Source organism: Oncorhynchus mykiss, chromosome 23, assembly GCF_057628025.1.
Source record: "Oncorhynchus mykiss isolate SJ-2025 chromosome 23, ASM5762802v1, whole genome shotgun sequence".
NCBI classification, from domain to species: Eukaryota; Metazoa; Chordata; class Actinopteri; order Salmoniformes; family Salmonidae; genus Oncorhynchus; species Oncorhynchus mykiss.
This window is the reverse complement of record NC_143044.1, coordinates 22,528,661-22,544,061: the sequence shown is the minus strand read 5'-3', so window position 1 is coordinate 22,544,061 and position 15,401 is coordinate 22,528,661. Positions and strand designations below refer to the sequence as shown.

Below are 15,401 nucleotides of genomic sequence, written 5' to 3'. Positions count from 1 at the left end.
CCCTCTGCTGTTTCCTGAAGTCCACGATCATCTCCTTTGTTTTGTTGATGTTGAGTGAGAGGTTATTTTCCTGACACCCTACTCCGAGGGCCTTCACCTCCTCCCTGTAGGCCGTCTCGTTGTTGTTGGTAATCAAGCCATCCTTTCAGGTTGATGACCTGGGGGAGGACTAAATATAGTAGGGTAGTGTTAGATAGTAGGATATTTGTTTGGTTTTTTTTCAAGCAAAGTATAAGGGAGTTATACTTCAGTCTGGTAGGTGGCGGTAATGCAACATTTATTGGATGCAAACCTCCGTTAAACCTCATCAAAGAAGAAGAGATGCTGTCGGTTCTGAGTAAAGGGAGTACAGGTACGACCAGAAGTACCTTTTCCGTAGCAGGTTAAGATAATTTACACAGCAGGTTAGGAAAAGGGTTAGCTAAAATGCTCTCCTAACCTGCCATGAAAAGTGTACTGGCATTGAGTTGCTTTGAGTTGTACTTTTATAGCTTTCACAGCTTAGCATTTCTAAATTCGTCAGTATGAAAGACTCAACTTGTCAGTTGTATGCTCTACAGTACCGCCCGGAAGCGCTTGGAGTCTTTCCTGATTCAAGAGGTGGGGACCAAATTTGCAGCCAAACAAGATGTTAGGAGCTAGACAGTAGTCAAGCACCGGTGAGTAGGCTACAATATTAGACTAGCCTGTAATAATGTGCAAGTAATCTATGAAACACGAGCCAATAAAGTAAATAGCTTTCTTTTCTGTAAAATGGTCCTCATCGAAGCAGTCGGCAAAAGTTGGGCAACGACTGCACATCGGTTTTGCGTAGGCTACTTGTAATAAAGCCAATTGTTAATCCTTGCTCGGGATTCATATTCTCTTCTTAACAAGTGATTGAGTTATTCTTATCTTACACTTAAATTAATAATGTTGCTCAGGTGGATCACATCACTGGACAAGTGTTCTTTACCACCTCCGTTGGAATAAAGCAAGTGAGGGAGCTGAAACTGCAGAGGCTGTTTCTACTTCTAAAGCAACACTCGCCTCTCTGCCCATACATATAGGCCTACCCAATGGAGGGATATGTATACTTTCTGATTGAAAGGAGGAAGCTGCAATTATATGTTTTGGACTTTTTACTGTCTTTCACAGTATTTCTTTTTCAGTCACTCTCATCTAGTTCCAGTTAAGGCTTATGGGTGATGGGAGTGACTGGACCAGAGCTGTGCTGTCATGGAGGCGCCTGCAGAGGGCGCTGATGATGAGAAGGGTGGTCCTACCAGGGAGGAAGAGAAGGAGAAAGAGAGTTCTGTTGACCAAATGGAACACAGAAGCAGACACTAGATGGAAACAGCCGATGGTTTGGACTGAGCAGGGATCACATGTCATCAATAGAAGACTAGAAGTGGGAACTGTATTACATTATAGAAGGCAGCGGTGTTAGAAAGACATCCCAAATCAAATGTTATTTGTCACATACACATGGTTAGCAGATGTTAATGCGAGTGTAGCGAAATGCTTGTGCCTCTAGTTCCGACCATGCAGTAATATCTAACCTAACATCTAATCTAACCTAACAATTTCACAACACCTACCTTATACACACACGTGTAAAGGAATGAATAAGAATATGTACGCAAAACAGTGTTATTCAGAGTGAGCTGTACAGTAGCATGCTATAAATGACAGAGTTTAGGCTCTACGCTTCACAGCACTGTATGGGTTTTGACTGACAACTAGTCTTACCTTGAGCACCTCATGCGACAAAAAGTTGCCCCATCCCTCCTGCTAACTGGGCAACTTTTGCAACTTTTTTTTGTCTTGAGTGAGGGAAATGCTGTAAATTCAGGGGACTCGATGTATTTAGAGAGATGATACGTTGAGAATTATAATACATACCGCTTTGATGTCATACAAGCAACCCAAACACCCGTGAGGGAGTCTAAATGTGCATTTCACATTTCCATATCATAAAACTCAGTGTCAACGTTTATGATCACTATGTTTGATGTACAGTTACAAGATGAGATGGTGTCATACCCTGGGTTGTTCTGATCTGAATTGTTTATCTATTGTGAAGAAACTTTGCTGCAGAACACGCACCTGTATGCACTCATTACTTTTTTCTTTGTGCACAAATTACAATTTGTTTCTTTGAATTGCCTTGTGAAAGCCTAACACTGTAAGTTTATATATATATATACATATAACTTAGCTAGTCATGTTGATAATATAACAAGGTTTCAAATGATGCCCATCTGACCCAGATTGTGATTTATATGTTTGTGATGCGTAAACAACAATAGTAATTGTGTGATGCAGGGTTGCATTCCAAACAAAACAACTACTACAAGTAGCTTTCTCTCTAGTTCCTCAACGGCACAGCTTGGCGAGCTCAAAAAAGCACGTTATAGTTGAAGACTCTTCTTTGAGTCATAAAAGTGCATTGAAATGACTGAATTACACATTGGAGAGGTGTCTGTGGCAACTTGGAGTCCTCTCACTCAAACCCTTGTCATTTATTGTGTTATGTTGCACCTACCCACATTTTCCAGGAATATCAAATCAAAATGTATTTGTCACATGCGCAGAATGCAATGCAGAGTAAGAATTGTTGTTTTTTTAAATAAAAAAGGAAATAGTAACACTATAAAATAACAAGGCTATATACAAGGAGTCAAGGTGCAGGGGTACGGAGGGTACATGGTAGTTGAGGTAATATGTACAATATGCGATGACCACTGGGTCCTCTCCTCAGGTTGGTGACATCATCAGAACGTGTTCTGATGCCCTCTGTGTCGTCAACCATATTTAATGTTTATGGTTTTGTTAATCTCTTCTAGTTGAGTATTTCTAATAGTGTATGGTTTCATCTAGCTCTCCAGGCTTCCTTTAGCCAACTGGAGCTATATGAAGACTATGAAGACTACTGAGCTGAGATCCACTATAGCCTGGCCTTTGTCTGACATCAAGGTACCTACCACAGGGCATGGAAGGAGTTTATGTGTTTCGTCTCATCTTTCTCTCTCTGAATATATTCCTCTCTTGATGTTTGGTTGTGTTCTGTGCTAACATCAAAAGGCCCAAACATCTTGTTTTCACGTCCTTCTCTTGGCCAGGTGTGTTCTGAATGTTTCCTCTCTACTCTCTCAATCAACCTGGCTCTTGTGTGATAGTTCCCACTCCACACATTGGGTCTATCACGTGAGACTTCTGAGGAAAACCTTTACAAAGATCCCCTTTGAATGTTATGTCATGTGGGATGCTTACGTTAGCTTTTTGTTGGGGCTGCAGTGAGGGGAAGTAATTGACAGAAAAAAGTTGTAAACATGCTGATCCTTTTATAATATATCTATTTCCACTTAAATACAGAGCAGTTGGAAAGTATTCAGTCCTATACTTTTTCCACATTTTGTTTACGTTACAGCCTAATTCTAAAATGGATTACATTTTAAAAAATCCTCAATCTACACACAATACCCCATAATGACAAACAAAAATAGTTTTTTATACATTTTTGCAAATGTATTGAAAATAAAAAAACAGAAATACCTTATTTACAAGAAGACTTGAGGCTGTAATCGCTGCCTAAGGTGCTTCAACAAAGTACAGATTAAAGGGTCTGAATACTTATGTAAATGTCATGTTTCTTCACCAAAAGAAAGATGCCCAGGGTCCCTGCTCATCTGAGTGAACGTGCCTTAGGCATGCTGCAAGGAGGCTTGAGGACTGGAGATGTGGCCAGGGAAATAAATTGCCATGTCTGTACTGTGAGACACCTAAGACACCGCTACAGGGAGACAGGACGGACAGCTGATTGTCCTCGCAGTGCCAGACCACGTGTAACAACACCTGCACAGGATCGGTACATCCGCACATCACACCTGCGGGACAGGTACAGGATGGCAACAACAACTGCCCGAGTTACACCAGGAACGCACAATCCCTCCATCCGTGCTCAGACTGTCCGCAATAGGCTGAGAGAGGCTGGACTTAGGGCTTGTAGGCCTGTTGTAAGGCAGACATCACCGGCAACAACGTCGCCTATGGGCACAAACCCACCATCGCTGGACCAGGCAGGACTTGCAAAAAGTGCTCTGACGAGTCGCGGTTTTGTCTCACCAGGGGTGATGGTCGGATTTGCGTTTATCGTCGAAGGAATGAGCGTTACACCGAGACCTGTACTCTGGAGCGGGATCGATTTGGAGGTGGAGGGTCCGTCATGGTCTGGGGCGGTGTGTCACAGCATCATCTGACGGAGCTTGTCATTGCAGGTCATCTCAACACTATGCGTTACAGGGAAGACATCCTCCTCCCTCATGTGGTACCCTTCCTGCAGGCTCATCCTGACATGACCCTCCAGCATGACAATGCCACCAGCCATACTGCTCGTTCTGTGCATGATTTCCTACAAGACAGGAATGTCAGTGTTCTGCCATGGCCAGCGAAGAGCCCGGATCTCAATCCCATTTAGCACATCTAGGACCTGTTGGATCGGAGGGTGAGGGCTAGGGTTATTCCCCCAAAAATGTCTGGGAACGTGCAGGTGCCTTGGTGGAAGAGTGGGGTAACTCTCACAGCAAGGACTGGCAAATCTGGTGCAGTCCATTAGGAGGAGATGCACTGCAGTAATTAATGTAGCTGGTACTGACTGTTACTTTTGATTTGGACCCCCCCTTTGTTCAGGGACACATTATTCCATTTCTGTTAGTCACATATCTGTGGAACTTGTTCAGTTTATGTCTCATTTGTTGAATCTTATGTTCATACAAATATTTACACATGTTAAATTTGCTGATAGTAAACGCAGTTGACAGTGAGAGGATTTTACGAATGCACTGTATGTATGACTTTATATAATTGTGGTTCATTCTGAAGTATGGAGATGAGATCAAATGTTTTAGCCGTTGTTTTCCTCATTTACTGTATGCATTATGATATTTGTTTACTCCCATGCAGTCAATTATTCTGCGTTAATTCCTCCTCATTTTCATCCTACTGTATCTTTGAATAGATTATACTTGGAAAGTTATTTTAATAAAGTGTATATAGACTACAATAATAAGGAATTGCTTTACTGTTTTTTTCTAACCTGCTTACTGAATAAGCTTGAAGTGCTAGAAACAAAAGTACAATGAGTCAAAATCTCTGGACCTACTTTGGTATTAGGGAATCCAATCACTAAACAAAATGTATCAAGACAAAGTGCATAAGAAACGGTTCTGTAAAATAAGAAAACAAAACAAAAACCACAACAGTTCACAATAACCTTGTCAAGAATAGATCTTGTCTTTTTAACAAATAAATACGTACAATACTGTCCACGGGCCACGACAAATGTGCACACGTGGGACGGGTCATGTTCTCCCCTCTAGAATTTGAAAAATGATAAACCCCATTTAATGTCATTATCACAGCAATGATAATATTTTCCCTCAAAACTGAAAATGACCATGACTAAACTTTCATTTTGAAATGTAGCTCACACTTCAGATATCTTGTAAAACTCAACAACGTGTTTTCGAGAGTAACTTAATGCAACTAGCAGTAGCTAACCACCAACATCCGATTACAATCTGCAAACATCAAGTCTAATTTAATCATCCTAACTAAATATTACAAAGTGAACTGTTGTACATTGCAAAGGATGCTTAATATGTATAACTGTACAAAGCTGCATTAAGAGTAATATTTACCCATACATTTCACGAGAAGCCACGATGGACCCCAAACATTCTCAGGCGGCTTGGCTGCTACTAACAAGCCTCTCACTCTACATGCGATATCCAAGAATACCTTGCACGCATTATTTACTGATCTCTTAAAGGGACAGTGCCATCTAGTGGAAATAAACTAATACAGCTATGTGCTTTTACCACCTGGCTACATAAGTCTTTAACACTAGAACCGCCAATGGCCACTGACTTTTGATTTTGTAAATGTAAAAAAATTGACAAAAAAAAAAGCTATGTCCTCCTCCTCTGACTTTTCCTAAATGTTTGTATTTGACACTGCTCATTTGCCATAATTTTTGACTGTGGACCCGAAGCATAAAGAGAAGACGCGAATGATTAATGCGTAAAGGCACGAGTATAAGGGCACAATCAACAAATGACTGTTTTTATATCTTGTCATGCATATATTTCCACAAATATTTAGTTATGCAATTAATCCTTTACAATTGTTCATCCATTGATGCTTTCGTTTAGGAATACAGCAAATAATTTCACCTGTGCACCTGGCTGTTTGTTATTATTATTATTATTATCATCTTTTTCATTTATACTTTGTCAAAAGAAGCTGTAACTGAACTTTATGAACTACTATTACTTAACTCTACTCTACTAATCGATTCTGCAAATAACGCTGATCAAATCGATTACACTGTAATGTTTTTATTGTAAGGGAAACTAAAATAGGCTATAGGGGTATATACGTTTTTTTCTATGAATTATACAAAACATAATCAATCTAACAAATAGCAATTTTGTTGTGGTTCGTGTCCATTTAATATTTATTCCTGCAATTAATCATTTACAATAGTTTATGCACTATTTTTCAAGCATTTATTATCAAGCATGTTTGCGTGCCTTGCAGGTTGATATGTACAGTGCCTTGCGAAAGTATTCGGACCCCTTGAACTTTGCGACCTTTTGCCACATTTCAGGCTTCAAACATAAATATATAAAACTGTATTTTTTTGTGAAGAATCAACAACAAGTGGGACACAATCATGAAGTGGAACGACATTTATTGGATATTTCAAACTTTTTTAACAAATCAAAAACTGAAAAATTGGGCGTGCAAAATTATTCAGCCCCTTTACTTTCAGTGCAGCAAACTCTCTCCAGAAATTCAGTGAGGATCTCTGAATGATCCAATGTTGACCTAAATGACTAATGATGATAAATACAATCCACCTGTGTGTAATCAAGTCTCCGTATAAATGCACCTGAACTGTGATAGTCTCAGAGGTCCGTTAAAAGCGCAGAGAGCATCATGAAGAACAAGGAACACACCAGGCAGGTCCGAGATACTGTTGTGAAGAAGTTTAAAGCCGGATTTGGATACAAAAAGATTTCCCAAGCTTTAAACATCCCAAGGAGCACTGTGCAAGCGATAATATTGAAATGGAAGGAGTATCAGACCACTGCAAATCTACCAAGACCTGGCCGTCCCTCTAAACTTTCAGCTCATACAAGGAGAAGACTGATCAGAGATGCAGCCAAGAGGCCCATGATCACTCTGGATGAACTGCAGACATCTACAGCTGAGGTGGGAGACTCTGTCCATAGGACAACAATCAGTCGTATATTGCACAAATCTGGCCTTTATGGAAGAGTGGCAAGAAGAAAGCCATTTCTTAAAGATATCCATAAAAAGTGTCGTTTAAAGTTTGCCACAAGCCACCTGGGAGACACACCAAACATGTGGAAGAAGGTGCTCTGGTCAGATGAAACCAAAATTGAACTTTTTGGCAACAATGCAAAACGTTATGTTTGGCGTAAAAGCAACACAGCTCATCACCCTGAACACACCATACCCACTGTCAAACATGGTGGTGGCAGCATCATGGTTTGGGCCTGCTTTTCTTCAGCAGGGACAGGGAAGATGGTTAAAATTGATGGGAAGATGGATGGAGCCAAATACAGGACCATTCTGGAAGAACCTGATGGAGTCTGCAAAAGACCTGAGACTGGGACGGAGATTTGTCTTCCAACAAGACAATGATACAAAACATAAAGCAAAATCTACAATGGAATGGTTCAAAAATAAACATATCCAGGTGTTAGAATGGCCAAGTCAAAGTCCAGACCTGAATCCAATCGAGAATCTGTGGAAAGAACTGAAAACTGCTGTTCACAAATGCTCTCCATCCAACCTCACTGAGCTCGAGCTGTTTTGCAAGGAGGAATAGGAAAAATGTTCAGTCTCTCGATGTGCAAAACTGATAGAGACATACCCCAAGCGACTTACAGCTGTAATCGCAGCAAAAGGTGGTGCTACAAAGTATTAACTTAAGGGGGCTGAATAATTTTGCACGCCCAATTTTTCAGTTTTTGATTTGTTAAAAAAGTTTGAAATATCCAATAAATGTCGTTCCACTTCATGATTGTGTCCCACTTGTTGTTGATTCTTCACAAAAAATACAGTTTTATATCTTTATGTTTGAAGCCTGAAATGTGGCAAAAGGTCGCAAAGTTCAAGGGGGCCGAATACTTTCGCAAGGCACTGTATATGCTAAAGAGGACGCCCGGCAACGTTCTCTACTGGGTACTTATATGCTGAAAGGCCAGGCGGTTCTAGTGTTAATACAGTTAGTTATCACTTATCCCAATTCCAGAAGGGCTCAAATAAACATTCAGGATACAGCAAAAGTTGAGAGGAATTGCTTATTGATTGATTAAAATCAACAAAATGCATGTGTGGGCGCTTGTGTTCTCCATGTGGGTGGGACCCTGGTTCTGCTGCTTAGTCCCCAGCTCTTCCTGCCTGCTGAAAAGAAAATCATGACCCCCTGACCGGTACCCTCACACATTTAGGGAGAGGATACTGGGGTGGGGTTAGGAACTGATGTGGACCCCTCACTCACCCCAAGCTTTTTCCCCTTACGGAAGCCTTAAGGCTCCCAAAGAGTGAGCCTGGGAGCTATAGACGCCCTCATCCACAAGTATGTCAAGATACAGACTGCTGCTAACACATACTCAACACCTGCTTTGTGGATCCTGAGTGTGAATTTTTAGGAGATGGATACACTGGATTCAAGAGACACTCACACAGACTACTTGTACAACACAGAAAATCATTGCATCCTTTTGGCATGGTTAGAATTTTACCAACTTCTACTCTACTAGTTACCACGATATGAAGCTAAATGCATAAAAGTCATAGTATGTCAAACCCAGTTTTGGTAATACTTTTTATTTATGATTTCATTGACTTTGCAAATGGTTTGAAGGAAATAATGCATCTTTCAAGAGTTCCTCAGTTTCTCTTCTCCAACTCTATTTACCAATCAGAATGCATGACGCACATCCAACAAATATCCACTGTCTGGGGTTATGGCAAATGTTCATTGATAGTTTCAGTGGATGTATTCTGTAATCGAAGGTAAATACACTCAGATTAGGGTCCACTAGGATCGGGGTTAATATCCATTAATGAGGGAGATGTGGACTTCGATTTAGGTGCATATCCACCGAGGTTTGGTCTGTCTCCACTGCGATCAGGTTAATATCCATTGACGAGGGGAAGTCTTGACTTGGGTTTCGGCACATATGCACAGGGGTTTGGTCTGTTTCCAATGATAAGAGAACTAATGAATATCCACAGATGGGTTTCCTTACAGTTTTGGTTAGAGATCTGATAAGGCCTCTGCTATTCTAGGTATATTCTGATATACCCATTATAGTCAGAGTACATGTCCATGTCAGTTTTGGGCCACATCTTTCTAGAATTTTATATTATTTTCTATAGTTACTTTTCTTTCAAATAACTGTTTTTGTCTGTCCCCCCCCAGTTTTTGTCCCCCCCCCCAGTTGTTTTACAATTACTTACATTTACACAGAATTCTGAGCATACATAAAACATATGTGCAAAGGTAGCAGTAGGCTGAATCACAAACATAATCACATAAAGACCATAGAAAAAGCATGGACGCATGGGTGTAGTTAAGGTTTAGGTAGTTTGGATAAAAGCGTCTGCTAAATGGCATGTACAGTGAGCTCCAAAAGTATTGGGACAGTGACAGATGTTTTGTTTTGGTTCTGTACTCCAGCACTTTGGATTTGAAACGATACGCACACATCATACCACCTCCCCTCTTATTGTAATGGTGAAAGGTTAGCATGTCTTGGTGGTATGATATGTGTGTCTAACTTTCTCACTCATCAATATTCAGGATTCATTCAGGATTATCAGTAATCATGGTAGCATTCACATGAATTTAGAAGTGTTTAGAAACATGTTCTCTTCTTATTTACAATAAAGTCACCCCATAAGGACACGATACATTATTTACCATTCATTTCTATTGGGCACAAAATAATCTGAAACACAACCAAAACAAACAGCGAATGCATCCGACAAATGTTGTGAAGTCACTAGCTTGATGTAGCCATTGCGTGCTATAAAAATGGGACCAAATACTTAACCTTTTCCTACTTGAATACACACTTATATTTGTCCCAATACCTTTGGTCCCCTAAAATTGGGAGGGGGGGGCAATGTACAAAAAGTGCTGTAATTTCTAAACTGTTAACCCAATGTGGATGAAAATACCCTCAAATTAAAGCTTACAGTCTGCACTTTAACCTCATAGTCATTGTTGCATTTTAAATCCAAAGTGCTGGAGTACAGAGACATAACCAAAACATCTGTCACTGTCCCAATACTTTTGGAGCTCCCTGTATATATTATGGTTCCATAATTCCAGGACGTTTTGCTCCATGGATTTAGATGCAGGGTCTAGTGGAAGCATGGTTGACGCAGCAGTGTTTTCAGACTGAAAATGCAGGAGTCAGCATTGTCCCAGGCGCCTGCTGCAGCTGTTTATGGGTTAGTCAGCCAGGTGTCTGGGGGTGTTGGTTTGCAGGCCCTTGCTGCAGCTCAGAGTTGATGTGAAAGATGCAGTAAGAGGTGTGAAATGGGTTGAGGTTTCTGTCAGACTCAGTAAACACAGTAGACACAGACATCTTAGACTGCCTGTAGGCCCTTGCTGAGGCTTGGTGTGTGTGTGTGTGTGGGGGGGGGGGGGGGGGGGGGGGTGTAAAACACATCAAAATGTTTATCAAACGCAGTAAGGTGTGTGTCAAACACAGTCATTGGGGGCAGCCTTACCCTTGCCCTGCTGGGCTTTGCTGTTGCTATGGCTGAGGATGGGGAAAGTGGTGCACAGGCATCCAGACGCCACTGTCAGTCCCAGACTGAGCCAGGCACAGAAGCTGGACCAGCTGTAGCCATGCTCCACGTCAGCGGGTAGCCCGTAGATGAAGGGAGGGACCCTGGCCAGGTCATAGGACACGTTGGCCGCGTAGGTACACAGGGAGATGGTGCAGAAGATCCCTGAGAAGGAAGAGGGACCCCAAGGAGAGGAGGAGAGTGTGTGTGAGAGAATCTGTGTTTATTTAAGAAAACGGTAGCAGTAGGTGTGGTAAACTGTACCTGCCATGAGAAAGAGCAGCCCAGAGACGTGCTGAGTGAGACTCTTCTCCCAGGCGAAGCTGACAGACGCCACGATGCAGCCACACAACAGAACGGCTGCTGCCATACCCAGAAACCCAGCTGTGATCCGCCGCAGATCTGATTCAAGGAAGAGGAGGGGAGAAGCGGGTGAGCACTTATGCAAGAGACACTGTTTCCCTCTCTGTAACCACTAGGGTTGCAAAGGGAGGGTATATTACTAGAAACTTTCAAATCTAGTGGCCCTATTTGGGTACTTGAGATTATCACAGGTAAAATATATGAAAAGAAAAATCCATAAAATCACATTGTAGGATTTTTTATGAATTTGTGTGCAAATTATGGTGGAAAATAAGTATTTGGTCAATAACAAAAGTTTATCTCAATACTTTGTTATATACCCTTTGTTGGCAATGACAGAGATCAAACGTTTTCTGTAAGTCTTCACAAGGTTTTCACACACTGTTGCTGGTATTTTGGCCCATTCCTCCATGCAGATCTCCTCTAGAGCAGTGATGCTTTGGGGCTGTTGCTGGGCAACACGGACTTTCAACTCCCTCCAAAGATTTTCTATAGGGTTGAGATCTGGAGACTGGCTAGGCCACTCCAGGACCTTAAAATGCTTCTTACGAAGCCACTCCTTCGTTGTTTGGGATCATTGTTATGCTGAAAGACCCAGCCACGTTTCATCTTCAATGCCCTTGCTGATGGAAGGAGGTTTTCACTCAAAATCTCACGATACATGGCCCCATTCATTCTTTCCTTTACACGGATCAGTTGTCCTGGTCCCTTTGCAGAAAAACAGCCCCAAAGCATGATGTTTCCACCCCCATGCTTCATAGTAGGTATGGTGTTCTTTGGATGCAACTCAGCATTCTTTGTCCTCCAAACACAACGAGTTGAGTTTTTACCAAAAAGTTATACTTTGGTTTCATCTGACCATATGACATTCTCCCAATCTTCTTCTGGATCATCCAAATGCTCTCTAGCAAACTTCAGACGGGCCTGGACATGTACTGGCTTAAGCAGGGGGACACGTCTGGCACTGCAGGATTTGAGTCCCTGGCGGCGTAGTGTGTTACTGATGGTAGGCTTTGTTAATTTGGTCCCAGCTCTCTGCAGGTCATTCACTAGGTCCCCCTGTGTGGTTCTGGGATTTTTGCTCACCGTTCTTGTGATCATTTTGACCCCACGGGGTGAGATCTTGCGTGGAGCCCCAGATCGAGGGAGATTATCAGTGGTCTTGTATGTCTTCCATTTCCTAATAATTGCTCCCACAGTTGATTTCTTCAAACCAAGCTGCTTACCTATTGCAGATTCAGTCTTCCCAGCCTGGTGCAGGTCTACAATTTTGTTTCTGGTGTCCTTTGACAGCTCTTTGGGGGTATTAAAGTATAAATGACTAAAGTTATGATCGATTGCCATAGATGTTACCAAAAATACTGAAGATTATGGTAACTTTGGTAAATTGCTAAATGTAATTCATGTAAATTAACATATGCCCTCCTTTTTGAATGGAAGGTAGTAGGAGAGTAATAGGTGTTTGGATTATTCATTTAATGAAAGACTCATTGGGGAATATCTTTCATAATGAGAAAATGTGTATACGTAAGAGGTGCCACTCATCCTGCTGAATGGTGCGGGTCAGGTTGAGCGGGATGTTGCGGAGCCGGATGGGCTGGGAGAAATGGTACTTGATGGTGATGCATCGCTGGGCTATACCTGCATAGAGACAAGAACTTTTGTGAACATAACGAGTAGCAGAAAATGGCAAGTGTTTCTCAAGGAGACTTGTCTTGAGAAAAGCTGTGGCTGTTAATTAAGTATTCATTTATAAAGTGGACTCCCCTGTTTCATGAACATACTTCATAATAAGGTTTTCGAGGCTGTAAATGTGTATTTTCCCACAAGATTGCAGATGATAAACATATTCCTCAGCACTATGAAAGCCTCTACACATGGCTGTGAGAAGATACTACGGAAGTCGACCATGGGGAAATTCCGCCTATATCTCTGATGGGTAACAAAAAGGGGTTTCATTGTTTAAGTGATGTAATATTGTCCCCTCTCTCAGAGGCAGCAAAGAAGACTAACTATGGCAGGGATCTGACCTGCTCCCCTTCCACAAATACTATAGCTCTACCAATATTACAAAACGTTGTCCAAATAACATTTTCGTTTTCACTTGCTATATTAATTGGACAACAACATTTTGACTTGAGAATCCGAGCTTTTGATTTTAGCGTGTCTATGGATTTAGTACATACGGAATTAATCACGTATATTGATGCACTTTCCATCCTCATGCAAATTATATGGATCATAGGAATATAATAGTTGATATTTAACACGCAACGCTCCCTCGTTGCCTGGAGTGTGAAGTGCACACTGGGCTCGCATGGTGGAAATACCTTTCGTGTCAGGTCAAAGTTAACGTTGATTTTCTGTCCGATGCAGTCTAAAACTGATCAGACCAGAGCTTCTTTTGAGGTCTGTATGATAGACACACGCAAGCGCGCATGCAACCTGCCTATCTATGTACATAGGCCATGGAAGTCATCCGAATGAATAGATTTGTTATAGACAGAACTTTGCACGCCCATGGTTTACAGATAGGCTAGACCGACACATCTCCCCGAGGACAACATGATAGTTTAAAACATGTTTTGAAGCTACATCTGTTGTTTGCACACACTGAAATAACAACAAAAACAACTTTACATCTTGAGTTATGATGGGTTAAGTCAGTTGTACTAAGCTCATGAGTTTATTATTCAAGGGTCAGTGTATGTATTATCTAATTAATTGAAAGACCATTAAACAGCAGTGCATATGACGGAATGTAACTTTTTAAGCATTTACATATAGGCCTACCATTGCCAGATGTTTAGGCCTATATCTCCAAGGGATGCGGTTTCACTGCACCGCACTGGACCCCGGGTCAAATTCCCCACAACATCTCTTACCCTTGGCAATGAGGTTGTCGATGTCCCTGTCCTTTCCTAGATAATAACATTTCCTCCAAAGTCCAGAGTAAGTGGAGAATAGAGGCCTCCCGCATTCCGTTTCTAAAATTCCCATTCCCAAAATGGACCTCCAGTTTTCCAGGAGCTCCTCCTCTCTACTCCCGACGTGGATCGCCCGGAGCAGCGCCTGGTTCCTCCGAGGATTGCTGCTGTCCATCAGGGGCAGGTGATAGATGGGCATCCGCCGGTTCTTCTGGTCGTTGGCGTCCGGCCCGAACTGGTCGCAGTTCTGCCTGTGCTGTGTGGTGTCCGTCTCGTACCAGTGGTCGGTCATGATAGCGGCGATGAGAAGTGCCAGAGATGCCAGGCTCATGGACAAACTGATAGCCGTCACCAAGGTCTGTTTCTCCATCTTGCCGGCATTAACATTTGAAGATTCGGTCAGGGAAGTATCCGTCACTCCGTCCACTTCACTCCTCCTTATCAACACGGGCTTGCAGGGCTTCATCATGTTCTACATGATGCCGAAAAGGCTGTAAGGTCCTGGCATCTCCGGCTGGGTGCAGGCACAAGAATAACCTACCCGTGTTCCGCCACAAGAATAACCTACCAGTGTTCCTGTTCTCCCACTGTGTCGATTCCCTTACTTCGGTATATCCTATAAACATGGGATGAAGAGGTGTGTGTGCGTATATATGTAATCCTGTGCGCGGGCGAGTCTTGTGCGCTTCTGATTTCTAGGCTTGCGTTAATAAGAAAAAGAGGCGCGGTGCACAGAGTGCGCGATGAAAATGTCAAAGCTGTCATGCTCTCCTGTCAGTGCAGCTGCTTGTGTCATTACCAATAGAAGTCCCTGTGGCATGAGAATTATGATATTTATAACAATAATACTACTGATGATGATTATTGTTATTACAGCCTATTTAAAAAGGGTCAATCTGCGATTGTAGGCTACATACGTTTTTAAAACTTTTTAAATAAATTAAATTTAGGCTACCCATTGATTCTTGAAGAATATAACTACCTCATCAGCTTACAAAATGTGTGTACCCCATCAGAACACAAAATATACGCTTATTTTTAAGCTACTCCGTTGTTTTTAAACAATTCTAAACAAACAGCTTCAAATCATGTTTAAAACGATCATTTTCTTCTCAAAGTTAAGCACGTGCATCCATATAGATATGTATGAATTTGAGAATGGTACAATTTCTACAGCCCCAACCCTCAGCTGTTTACCAAAACAGGGTCGGGTATCACTTTGTAATT

General features: G+C 41.8%; 1 protein-coding gene and 1 long non-coding RNA gene across 5 annotated transcripts; one reads left to right on the top strand and one right to left on the bottom strand.

Annotated features, from left to right (window-relative positions):
- The first annotated feature begins 247 nt into the window (after positions 1-247).
- On the top strand, positions 248-2,640 carry LOC110502599 (uncharacterized). 2 transcript variants are annotated; one of them, XR_002470355.3, is made up of 3 exons: positions 248-352; positions 561-659; positions 1,152-2,640. It is a non-coding gene; the product is annotated as an uncharacterized LOC110502599 (long non-coding RNA). The 2 variants fall into 2 exon arrangements; XR_016491004.1 differs by having other exon boundaries at positions 334-404; positions 1,152-2,596.
- A 6,251-nt stretch (positions 2,641-8,891) lies between these two features.
- LOC110502597 (transmembrane protein 178A) lies at positions 8,892-14,965 on the bottom strand. Of its 3 annotated transcripts, XM_036960424.2 has the most exons (5): positions 14,133-14,965; positions 12,775-12,888; positions 11,149-11,286; positions 10,825-11,049; positions 8,892-9,280 (listed from the first exon to the last, which is right to left on the bottom strand). In XM_036960424.2, the coding sequence occupies exons 1-5, from the start codon at positions 14,641-14,643 to the stop codon at positions 9,144-9,146; spliced, it is 1,125 nt and encodes a 374-aa protein (XP_036816319.1). In that variant the 5' UTR covers positions 14,644-14,965; the 3' UTR covers positions 8,892-9,143. The 3 variants fall into 3 exon arrangements, with proteins under 3 accessions (XP_036816319.1, XP_090073237.1, XP_090073238.1); XM_090217111.1 differs by lacking the exon at positions 8,892-9,280 and having other exon boundaries at positions 10,446-11,049; XM_090217112.1 differs by lacking the exons at positions 8,892-9,280; positions 10,825-11,049; positions 11,149-11,286 and having other exon boundaries at positions 12,804-12,888; positions 14,041-14,762.
- Positions 14,966-15,401: the final 436 nt, after the last annotated feature.

Excerpts from the sequence above, each read along its gene's own strand:
- LOC110502597 (XM_036960424.2), bottom strand. The coding sequence starts at position 14,643 with ATGATGAAGCCCTGCAAGCCCGTGTTGATAAGGAGGAGTGAAGTGGAC. Across the intron at positions 11,050-11,148 it reads GCTGCTCTTTCTCATGGCAG|GGATCTTCTGCACCATCTCC; the intron begins GTACAGTTTACC and ends CTTCCTTCTCAG. Across the intron at positions 9,281-10,824 it reads CAAAGCCCAGCAGGGCAAGG|ACCAAACCCCTGTGCATATG; the intron begins GTAAGGCTGCCC and ends CATTGGAAACAG.